General features: G+C 36.7%; 1 protein-coding gene across 1 annotated transcript in view; it reads left to right on the top strand.

The window, feature by feature from the left end:
- The window catches only part of LOC105145995 (growth factor receptor-bound protein 14), a 322,967-nt gene that overhangs the window by 56,501 nt on the left and 253,653 nt on the right, over nucleotides 1–12,813 (top strand). Inside the window, exon 3 of the mRNA XM_087416651.1 lies at nucleotides 11,050–11,368. Within this exon, the coding sequence (XP_087272777.1) occupies nucleotides 11,050–11,368 (319 nt within the window). The remainder of the gene's footprint in view (nucleotides 1–11,049; nucleotides 11,369–12,813) is intronic.

The raw sequence follows: 12,813 nt of genomic DNA, 5'->3' as shown, positions 1-12,813 counted from the left end.
GAGAGAAATGTGTAAGAAATTATGATCAAAAGTTATTATTCCGATTATTTTTCGTTCATGAAAAGAATAGTTTTACTGAAAATAAAATTTAACTAGATATTAAATTTTGTTACATTAAAATAATTATGTATTGGGTTCTTCAAATCGATTGCTAGAATGTCAAAACTTTATGCAACATTGTTCATTATGTTTGAGATTCCGACGTAATTATCTAATTATCTAATTATTTTGATGGTTTAATAAAATTATTTTCAGATCTGCATCTGAATGTTTGTATATTTCAATCAAATTGTTCTGCCACTATTTGATTTGTATATTTGTGTTGTTCATTATCTCATTTCGATAGAATGCACAAGTAATGCGATAGATCGGTGATATCGCAGAATGTATTGTTCGAAATAACGTTGTTCTTCGAGTACTCACACACGCTAGCGAAATTAGTTAGCGAGTTCCATATACGTGCAGAATGCGACTATGATATTACCTGACCCGGGAACCCACCTGATCTCTCGTCGAAAATCCTCTCTCCAGTTTCGAGAGAAGCATGTACTCGAAATGTACAGGTAACGATGCGATTTCTGGTCGGAAATGTCTGGTTTCGTCTTTCGCTTCCACGAATCGGCGACAGGTATTGCCATAAGCGCCTTTATCCTTAATTACTGTGCGACATAACAGTAAGACAAGCACGATGAACGCAAGTGGAGTAAATGGCTTTGGCAACTCGCAAAATTGCATGTGCTCGATGGAACGTGCGATTGCGAAGGTGAGGCATATATATATATATATATATATATATATTTGCGTTATCATGCTATTATTAGAAGCACGTTCCTTCAGTCGTTTTATTCATCGTTTTTAGTCAATTAGAATCCTTTTCAACTCTATAACTCGTATGGTTTGTAATGTTTTTTTTTAACGTAATTGCGTGGTACGTTTCTGACATCTCAGCATTATATCAATTTTCATTTTGTTAGCTTTGATGATTTATTAAATTAAATAAAGATTGATAATTTTCTGTACATCTTTTATAAAGATATAAATGCTAAAAATTGTTTTCATTGTAAAATTATTTGCGTTGAATATAATAATGTATATAAATAGCATTTTAGACATTTAGAATTTATAAAGCGGGGATATCCTGAAAATCTCACGCGAGTAACGAAGAGTTAAAAAAGTGATATCGATACAAACTTTTAATTGTTAAATCACGTAAATATCAATGCATAAAACTGTTTATTAAAATAATTTTATGAAACATACATCGATAAATAAGAGCAGCAATTATTCGAGGCTCTTCATAGTCCATATTGTATCCTTACGATTCGATGTGAGGGAGGAATCGTAATACGAACACAGGATTGTCTTGGGTAAATCGATTTGGCATTAGCTATGAGCGCGTCATAACTATAGCTCGAGGAAATCAAATTCGCTCGTTAATAAGTGTCGTACGTGGTAATTAAAATCGGCGCGGCGATGTGACGCGAATATATTATGAACACACAAGAGAATAGTCTAGACACCCTACTAGTATCATAAGTGTAACTAAAACTAGTATTATAAATCAATTATAAAATTGAACGTTGAAATCGCTATACAAATTAATTGAACAATTGTCACGATTGTCTTTCGTGCCCGAACTGTCACGGACGATCCCGTCGAGGATTATACATCTCGCGCTTCGTCGCGTAAAAATCAGGACAACGAACAATTTCGAATCCAGTTTCCTTACGCGGCCACGAGAGATTGCGTGGCAGTTTTATCTCGTTGTAGAAATTTATTTCCTGACAACTCAACGCTTCACAATTCGATATTCATGGAAAGGAAGCAAGGAGATTCTTCGGAACTATTCGATTTTGGTGCTGGGTATAAGTTTCGCGTTTTCTGAATGCAATTTTAATGCATGTTAATCGCGGAAACTCGTTTCACCAATGTTATTAAGAATTTTGAAGGAGGAGAAAAATTAGAAATTTAATCAAGACTATTGAATTTTGATGCCGGGAGGAACGCGAACTTTACATACACCTCCGGTTCCTTTATTTTTTTTTCTGTTTCAATATTGAGAATGGATAACGTCTACAAACAGTACAAACTAAAATTTACAGACGAGAAAAACCGTATTGTGTCGAAATAAACTGTCAGTACTATCTCTTTATTTCCGCCGTGGCATTGAGCGCATCTACGAGCTGTCCGAAACGCTAGATAAATCCACTCTGAGAATGAATGTCATCGAATGTTGGACGGGTTAGCCGCGTTACTTTGTCGGCGTTCAAAATATGACACGGTTACGCTATTTGGCACACAGATGCTATTTGGCTGAGTTCCTAAATGTTATCAGTATATATAAGCACAGTCATAACTGAGACACGTATATAGATACACGTACGTGCCGGTCCGATGCGCATGATTACAGTCGATGCAACATGATAAAAGCAAGATAAAAAAAAAATTTTACACAGAAAGAACGATTTTGTGCTGAATAGTCACTGAGAGAAATGTTTTGGTACATGTATAACTATTTATTTTGTTGACAGGTGACTAACTTTCATACTTTTTCATTTAAAAATTATGTTGTAATTAAAATGTGGTTAGAATCAAAATTTAATTATTCTAATGAAATTTTGACTACAACAACACAATTTTTTAATAAAAAAATAAGAAAGTTTTTGTTAGTTATATATCAATAAACTAAATGGTTCTACGTATCACTCTCAGTAACTAAACATTTAACTAGATATAGGTCTGAAAATAATTTAGTTCAAACCATCGAAGGACACTCAAAAACTGAATGGAAAAAATGATTTTGCTATAAAGTATCTAAAAATTTAATTAGATACAGATTTGAAAATATTAGGTGTTGGAATTAATTCGTAGCGTTTTTTAATGAAAGAATGTTATTTATTTCACATGAGCATTAAAAAATACATTAATGAAAGTACTTCCCATCACTTGTAAAACGCTACGAATTAATTCCAACACCTAATAATTTTATTAGACCATCAATATAATTAAATAAGATGTTCAAACATAATGAGCAATGCTGCAAAAAGTTTTGACATTTTAGTAACCAGCTTGAATATTATTTTCAAATCTGTATATAGGTAAATTTTTAGAAATTTTAACAAAATTGTTCTTTTCGTGTGATTGCTAAAATGTTAAAACTGTTTACAGCATTGTCTCATCAATGTTTGAACATTCTATAATTACTTTAATGTCCAATAAAGTTATTTTCAGATTTGTATCTAACAAATTTGTAGATTCTCCAACAAAATCATTCTTTTTATTTAGAGTTCAAAAAAATTAAAACGGAATGGGAAAATATGCGTAATGTAATAAAATAATTCCGTGTGATAAAAAACTTCATTAACTAAAAAAAATAAATATTAAGAAAACTAATGATTAAAAGTGAATGAAAAAAAAAATATTAGGAAAATAGAGAGAAATTGAAATAAAATTAATAATAATTCAAATATACACTTTTTATAAAAATTATAAAGAAAGAAAGAAAGTAATAACGAGTACTATCTTAATTTCATTACGTGTTCAATATGTGCCAGAGCTGCCAGAGAGTACTGCATCGTTATTACGGCTGCGGTCTTAATGTTTTTCAAGGAGGGGACTGGTATCAGTGCCAAGGTCAGAAATTTCTGTGCTAACACGATGATGAGTGAATACGCTCAGCGTTGAACTAGGTTAGGGTACAGACCCTTGGGTTCGCCCCCGGGACTTATATTAACCGGAATGCCTTTCTGTAAATCACATACGTGAGAAGTTTTCCACGTTTCAGACTTGTTGGCGCCGGTAAATTGTGCCGGGGAAACCCCGACTCGACCTGGGGGTTAACATACGCGTGAGGAAACGAGCTCGAGTGATTCACGACGCGATACGGCCGATGAAACGCACGATTATTTTAACTGCGAGAGGGGTCGAGACGAATTAATGTCCCGAGGAAGACGCGCTATATATCCGCGTGCGCGAGTCGATTTCTCTGTACGCCATACGGAATCGCATGTCGACAGAACGTGGCGTTCTTTGAGAGGATGACGGCGGCCCTTCTTCATAGACGCGAGAAAGGAAGACGCAGACGGTTGTTATCGAGCGTGACGGCATGTGAACGTCTTCGTGAGACGCGCTATCCGATTTCGCAGCCGTTCGGATTGGCAGCTTCGGCACCGATATTGTGTACCCGGGGAAATTGACTGTGGGATCGCATCGCGAGGAGGAGAGAAAAAGAGACAGTTTGCTGGAAGATGTCTTCCCGAGAGGACGCGCGAGGGCGATCGATTGGCCGGGCGCTTTACGTTGCAATTATTCGCAATAGACGTGATATATCACCAGGCCGAGTAAAGTTCGCACCTGCAATTAAGTAAATAACACGGTTTCATTACGCGTTGAACGCGAAACGATTTATAGATCCATTTAGCAATTAGAAGTTATTTCCCGGCCGGATCGCTCGTCGCGTCGCGTCTGCAGGTGCGCGTCGGAATTGTCGGTAATCGGAGTTACGAAAAACGAGAAGGCCTCGTGTGGAGGGAAAAAAGCGGAGAGTACGCGAGTGAGTTAGGAGACGCAAACATTCGATTCCCGCGCAATCACGGAGATCCGGTGTTTGCCGCGTATAACCATTTGTCACCTTACCTACCGAATGGCCTTTTTACGCGCGCGTTTCAGCGGGGATTCCCGCAATAATATGAAGAGGAACCGAGGATCGGCGCGCTCGCGCCACGCGAATAAAGGATTCCGGGCTCTGGGTAAGAGATGGCGATTTAAAAAAAAAGAGATGGAAAAAAAAGAGGGGAAAAAGTACGGCGAGGTGAATTTCCCCGAGGCTACGACCGCTTGAGCGTTACCGGACGAAATTGGCTTCGTAAAGTCGATCGCCGCGGAATGTTCATACCGTTGTGCGTCCGTATTGCCGGGGAGTTTCCACTGCCGAATTTATAATCCCGCGTGCCAGGAGCTTTCAAACGTGACGGCCGACAGTAACGGCAATATGTGCGGAAAAAAGAGTACAGCGAGCCTTTGTGAGGGACTACCTCGCGCGTGATAAAGCGTTCTTTTATCGGCGCGATTTCCGTCCTTACTATTGTACGCTCGCGAATAATTTCGTCGTCGCCGATTATACAGTCGACTGAAATTTCGAGAACGGTATGATCGATATAATTATGACGAATTCGAATTTCAACGAAACGATGAACGATCGTAGATACGTTTATCCCGATATAGTCCAATAATGTAAAAGAATATGGGAATCATATAATAGTTGAAGGAGGATAAAAAAATATATCGCCGCGCACATGCAGAATTGATCTGCTCTGCTTGACGTTTTGAGACTGACTTTCATTAACTTTACAAATTTCAAGTTTTTAAATAAGTTTTTTATACCTAACTCTTTTAGTGCTATCTTTCATTTTCTATTTTCTTTATTTATATTTGTATATTGACTGTAATTCTTAGAAGACAGAATGAAGATCTCGGAATTATATAGTTAGGAGGGATATATTATATATTACTTATTTCCATTTTATAATTTTAATTTTTTCTTAAATATTTTTTTAATCAAGGTGTATAATTCACTACACTGAGAAAAATGTCTGGTTGGATTAATTGGAATTCTAATTAAAACTGAACAAGTCAAAATTTTCTGATTAAATAGAATTCTAGTTGAGGTAATCAAAATTCTGATTGATATAATCAGGATCTTTTAAATAAGTATTATATAACTCTTTTAATATTCTCGTCTTTAATTTTTTATTTTCTTAATTGTTATTGCGCAGTGATTGTAATTCTTAGAAGATAAAGTAATAATTTAGGAATTATTAATTAGAAGGAATCATATACATATTTTCCATTTTATAATTTTAATTTCTTTAAATTTTTTTTTATCGAAATATATAACATTACACTGAGAAAACTGATTGAATTAATTCTGGAATTGTGGTTGAAATGGACGAATGAGAATTTTCTAGTTAAATCTACTAGAATTCTAGTTGAAATAATCAGAATTCTGATTGATAATCGAATCTTCGTCCATTTTTAACCATATATTGTTCTCAGTGTTTTGGCTATTAATCACTATATACCTATAAATTAAAATAACATATTATTTACATCCACTCATTATTTGATCTCGTTAATTTACATCTATTTTACATTAAACGAAATAATTTTTAGAGTGTTTGAAATGTTCAAAAAGTTTCGTTGAGACATTTGATATTGTGTGATGTTATTTTCGATGTCATATACATGTCGCATATACGTCACATTAGTCACCGCGGGGGATGTTATATTTTTAATCTTGAAGGAAAAACCCGCGCGCACCGAAGAATAAGATCGATGATCGATGGATCTCGAGCGCATTTATCATCAGGTAGAAAAATAAGCGATGACAGGCCGAGCCTATAAATGTGGTTTTGCATTAAGAATCGCAAGAAATCGATCATACGTCGGTGCTCGCAGACAAAAATATCGAATCGACAGAGCGAGATATTACACTTCAACTTCACATTTCTTTCTATCAGTCTCTTTTCTTTATTACCTTTAAAAAACCAATTCTGATTGTATTTATTATACCGACGAATTAAGATTAAATTGTGATCGAAAATTTCTGATAAAATTTTCGCCAGAGAAAATATTGTTTTAATTTTCAACGCAGAAAATATATCCCTGGTATGTACCTATTATCGAACACTCGATGGATATCATCGAAAACAAACTCTGAATCGAAAGCAAAATATTGTCGTAATGTTTTACCGCAGCAGCAGCAGCAGCAGCTCGTACACGAGAGATACGCGCGCGTAATTTACCATCTCTTCCGCTAGTAAATGTCGGTAAACGATGCGCGGTATCTCTGGGGCTCATCCGTTTTGCGTAACCCCCAGTTTCCGAGCCGGCGTTGCCATAAAGTCGAGAGCTCTCTCTCTCTCTCTCCCTTCTTTGTCTTCCTGCCTGGTCATTTTGAAGAAACTTCCGGTCAGTTCTAACTTCGGACCAGTTCTATTTGTATTACAAACACTACACGAAAACTTGAACAGGATGCACAAAAGCCTTTTATCTTCCCTTCATTTGTTCTAAATATCGTCTGCATATATTCTAGTATTATTTAATTCATTTTGAACAGTTTATATCGAATTATAAGTGAATGAAAATAAGTGAATGAAAAAGATGTTTAATTAAAAAGATGGAAAATATAATTATATGAAAATCACTCATCGCTATTTTATTTACGCTGAGAAAAATGTTCTAATTAAATATTCTAATTAAATTAACAAAAAAGCTTAACAAGAATTTTGGTGAAGCCAAACAGAATTTTTGATTATCATAATTTTTCAAATGGAATTTCAATTCCATTCAGTCTCGCAATTTGATTAGACTTTTGACGGTTTTCAGAACATTTATCTCAGTGCAGTTAAAATTTCAAAGCAAGATGAAATGAAACTCTTGAAAATTCTTAACTTATCTCGACAAATAATTCAGATCTTTTTTTTATGCAAAAGTAGTGATTTCGATACGACGAGATTGAAGAGGAAACTTGTATTCAGAAAACAGTATTAGTGTTTTGCGATTTATATTACATTTTGTGCGATCAATTAGAACATAAACTCAGTTCGCAAGTTCCGATCTATCGGAAATCTATCGCAAATCTATCGGATTTTCGTTTATGATTTATCGTGACGCGAGCTATTATGGGAAATTTTTGCGCGCAAGACTCCTGATATCGCGTCGACGCGCACGGATAATGCCGTCGTGTTTTTGTTGTTGAAATAAAAGGCGGGAAAATACCGGAGGTGTATACGTCCCTCAACGTCGAGCATCAAGCGGACTCGCGTTTGTAAACGCCGCAGCATGGAAGGGACATTAGGAGCGAAAATGCAGGGAGAGAGAAGGAATTTTTCGACGACGCTCTTACGGAAATTAAAGTTTTGACAGGCGGCACGATAACAGTGAAATAAACCCGCCAGGCTAATTCAATAACAAACTAATTGACATATTACGTTTGCAGGAGATTCGATGTAATAAAATACATATATAAAACACGATAAATGCATTATAGTTATTTCAAATTATAGTCGCGAATAAAACACAAAGGTAACGCGAGATATAAAATTATTAAAGAGAGACACGAGGATGTATAATCGATTTTATTCATCGCGAAATATGTGACACCTGTTCCGGCGAAACAGCAGTGACATCCATATCGATTTCGTAGTTCGACTTTTTCCCTTGCGTTTCCTGAGCACATCAACTTATTCGAACTTTGCTCCGGACAAGATATCGGTTTTTGAGGTTGGCGCTGGGATAAACCGGAGGTACTATTCTTGTAACTGGCAATTTCGAGGAAACTTCTATAGTATATGAAACTCGTTTCTCCGCTTGTATCACGACTACTTGTCCTTCTGACATCTCGTCCTCGGCTTTGATGGGCTATCCGACCAGTTCGCTGGATACTATCATAGGCAATATCATCGCTTCTTGATGTACGAAAAAGCGAAAAAGCGTACTTGCCAAATGTCTTGCATGAACTGATTTCCCGGTTTCCGAAAGCTTCGTCCGTGATCCATAACACTCAAAAAAATAATCTTGCAGTTGTAGCGAAAATTATCTATACGAAAAATAGCTAAAATAGATAAATTTATAGCAAATACTGCGATTGGATATATATTGCATCTAATCATATAGATGACAGAGATAGAATTTAGATTTGTGCTATAAATTCTACGTGTATGATGCATAATTTTCTATCAGATACAAAATTCTAGCTGAAGCGGCAAAATATTTTTTTGCGTGAAATAGCCAAATCGGCTGAATAAATAGATTCAATCTTGTATTAATTAAAAAAAAAGACTTATCTTTGAAAGCTTTCTCTTTTTCTTTTGGAATTGTTTAACCCTGAAATAATAAACTCTATCGTAAATTTGATTCATTTGGTTGAAGTGGGACATTGGCTGTCTCATTAGTATTTTTATAATTTATACAATTTGTAGTTTAATAAATTGTTAATTTAAAAAATTAATAATTTTAATAAATTATATAAATAATTTAAATAATTTTAGTCGTAATTTGTATGAGTGTTTAATATTAAATAGTATACACCTTAAACGATTCATGATACTCTATAATTTATACACTGTCACTTATTGTATATTAAATTATGACCGATTATGTGGAAGAATTTTTTGCAATAATCAAGTATATTTTTAGTGTATTATCGATGAAAAAAATTGTAAAATTTTGCACTTATTCGAAAATATATTGCGAGCGAGACAAACATACGGCCACTCGTGAAGTCATTCCATTATCGCTATCGTCTCATTATCAATATCGGATTCGTTCAATCGCAGCAAGTGAAGTCGATCGATGCAGGCGGCACGTGTATGTACACGCTACGCTATCATTCGCGTGATGTTGCAACGGAGGTATATCTTTCCGCAAGCTGCGCGGTGATAATAGCCATAAAATCAAGTATGCGCGCGCCGGTGAATATTTACGAGTTTTGGCACAGCTGATCGCATACCTGAGCTCATACGTATCGCAGCATGTTCCGCCACAGTGAAACAATCCGTGACGTTATATGAAAAATTAAATTTTTATATAATAACGTGTGTCAAATAATTTTCCCAAGACATTTTCCGCTAGATATTTTCATTATCGTGTATCGTTTTCTCTTGTGGAAAATTACGTCGATTCCATAAATGATCATTAATTAATGACTGACATTATTATCGAATCTCTACTATTCGAAGCGGTACAAAGGTCAATTTCACCTTCGCGCTCATCTTTCGATTTAATAACAAGATCGATGCTCTTAAGTCGAATGGAGTGAGGTAAGAGGATAAGGAGAGGCCAAGAATCAAACCGTCGTGAACACGGATCCAAGTAAAGAGGAGAAGAGCGCGGCGGGCAGTGCGCATCGCGCAGGAGCTAATAAATTGTGTTCCCGCGTTAAAGGAGCGAGAGAAGGTACTATTGTTGGAATTATTGAGCTCGGCACGCCGGATCGATACCTCTTTCCCGATTCGTCGCGCGAATGACGAAAGGCATACCCGCGCTGGCCTTTGTCAGGAAGCCCGCCAGAAGACTCTCTTCCTTCGGGATGTACCCGAGTGGCATCCTCAACGACCTCAACACGAGCGGGCAGACGTCCTTGTCCACGGCGGTACGTGCAGCTGCCGTTCACAACGCCTCGTTCTCGTTCTCCATCGCCTTTGATAAAACAGAGCTTGACGAGGCCGTGCGGTACCGTGAAACGATAACTGCAAACGTCGATTATACGCACAGATAGTAAAACATCACCGCCGTCACCCCACAGCCACTAATGGGGTCAGAGGGCATCATCGAGATATTTATCTTCATAGTACGATTGCGTATAATATCGGTGATAACGACGATTTTTTTCGCGCGTACTGCGATAACCCACTTTGTACGTACAAATCCGCAATCTGGGTTATCGTGAATTAAATACAAGATGATGACGTATCCGGAGCGGTCATCTTATTTCACAGAATTCTGTTGACTTCGAAAGTCTATCTTTTTGATATACGCTATCTCCTACTCGAGTTTCATCTCGAAATGAGCTTTTTCAATAAAGCAACGATTAACACCTTTAGAGACTTGGTTTTAATGGAATTAACTATGAATTAAAAAAAAACTTTTTTTGATTCAATTCAAGGGCACTTTAATAAGTAATTTATATTAAAAAATTATTTCTGTTTTCAAAATTTTGACTATTTTTTCAACATTATTATGTACATAGAGTCTAAAGGAGTTAAGGTCAATTCTTTCGTGATAATAAATCGTAATAGGCGTAACTAAATAATAATTCTTCTTGGTGAATTCCTTTTGGTACCGCTTCCTCGTAGTTTTGCATAGTAAAGTGATAAGGTTGCGATTACATATTATTTGTTTGTGCAATGGCTTGACATTATGACAGCCCGCTTAATTTGTAAAAATTATTGGCTTGTGTCGCGTTCTTGTCTTTTGACACGAAATACAATAAATTAAATACGTCGATTAGCATGGCGATTGCCGAACGTGTGATTATCGTTATCGTAGGTTCGTTTTTATGATGGTCACTGGAAACCCATCGTCGACCGGTCTCATTACAGTGCCGTCGGTATGGCAGCAGACTCCGCTGATACTTCCTTGCTAACGAGCGCCATCGAGGAAGATCCAACTGAGAGCCCGAATGCGATCCATATAGGACGATCTGAGATTCTCCATCTCCACTGCCATCACCATCATCCCCGGAGCAAAGATGTTCCAAGGAAATGTCGGAGAGATCAAAACGGTGCGCTATTGTGCGACTTCGACGAGGTGATCGATTACGTCGATTATGCTAGACTGATTCGGAGCTGGTTATCAAGAACATGCAGTAAGTCTTGCGCGTTTTTCTTTCAAGCGGATTTCATTCATACCTCTGTGCCCTTAATGTTTGTTAATCGATATCGAAAATTAAAACGGTAACGATGATAATGATAATGGGGATTTACGCGAAACGATTTTAATTTCGATGCGATATTACACGGAGGAAAAACAGGAAAAACAGTTTTACTGATACGTATTTAAAAATTTAGCCAAATATAGAATTGAAAATAATTTTGTTTGTGTCTAGCTAAATTTTTAGATACTTCAGCAAAATATTTATTTAAATTATTCTTTCCGTGTGAAACTGTGGCTGTATATCCGATTTTAAAATCTTGTCTTTGAAAGATTATAATCACGATAACTTGAAGAAGAGACGGGGGCTTATGCGATTCCCAATGCGGAATCGATTTCCATGCATCGGATTACTTTAAGCTCGTATTTCGCGACGCGCTTATCGTGCCGAGGAACGGAACGGTCGAGTTCGATAACGGAGATTATGTTGAGACAATTTTACAAATAATCGCTTTTTCGATAATATTATGACACGTCTAATATTAAGATGTTACATTTAATTATCGTCGGTATGCTCGATGCGCTCACGCTGGTCGAAACCAGCTCGGGGATTATCACAGCTTTAACGAGCAAGTCTGATAAGCTCTTATTTTTGTCGCTGTTATAATAATGCTTACTACGATAAGCTCCCGTTTTATCTCTGACTTTATATAGATCTCTGACTTTGCTTACAAACAACGGGAAGCGTCAGATTCTCTACTCAAGTTCGTGACGGATATTCCTCCGAATGCACCTATAATTAATGTTTTACTAATCAATGTCTCTTACATGTCAAGCGTTGTTGCGATCAAGGTTTGTTTTACCACAACCCATTTTCTCTTGACCATTTCATTTATATGTTTGCAGTGTAGCTTTGGATATGAATATATTGTCCATCCGAGGTAAGATGTATTTTTTATGCGAGTCCCTCCCCCCCAATCCCATTTCGTATTTGCACTCATATTATCTACACGTTAAACTTTTAGACACTCTCAAACTTCCATATGATCGATACGGTAATATCCGTTTTCCAATAATATTAGCAAACTATACCGTATATTTTTCGCTTTGGCGCTAATAACAGGCTTCTCCGAAAGAGGTATAAACTCTGCCGCCGTTTGTGGGAACGTGAATAGCGTAAGGACGATCACATAGTTTCCCTGAACGGTGACATTTAATCCTTGCTTAAATTAGCAAGGAGCGGTAAGTCATGCTTACCGGCACGTGTGCTTGAATTTGTAATAACTGTTGTTTGTGTTGCAAAGTTCTGGTTAAGTAGGCTTGCTAAATTGCGACGTATGCACGAGCAGATTATTTTGATTTATACGATATGTCCTGCACGACAACGTAGCGATAAGAATGGGCTTTACACATTTCTATCATCTCTAAATTAATATCTAC

Source organism: Acromyrmex echinatior, chromosome 1, assembly GCF_024713525.1.
Source record: "Acromyrmex echinatior isolate Ae372 chromosome 1, ASM2471352v2, whole genome shotgun sequence".
Classification (NCBI taxonomy): Eukaryota; Metazoa; Arthropoda; class Insecta; order Hymenoptera; family Formicidae; genus Acromyrmex; species Acromyrmex echinatior.
The sequence above is the reverse complement of the archived record's forward strand: the minus strand, read 5'-3'. Positions and strand labels throughout refer to the sequence as shown.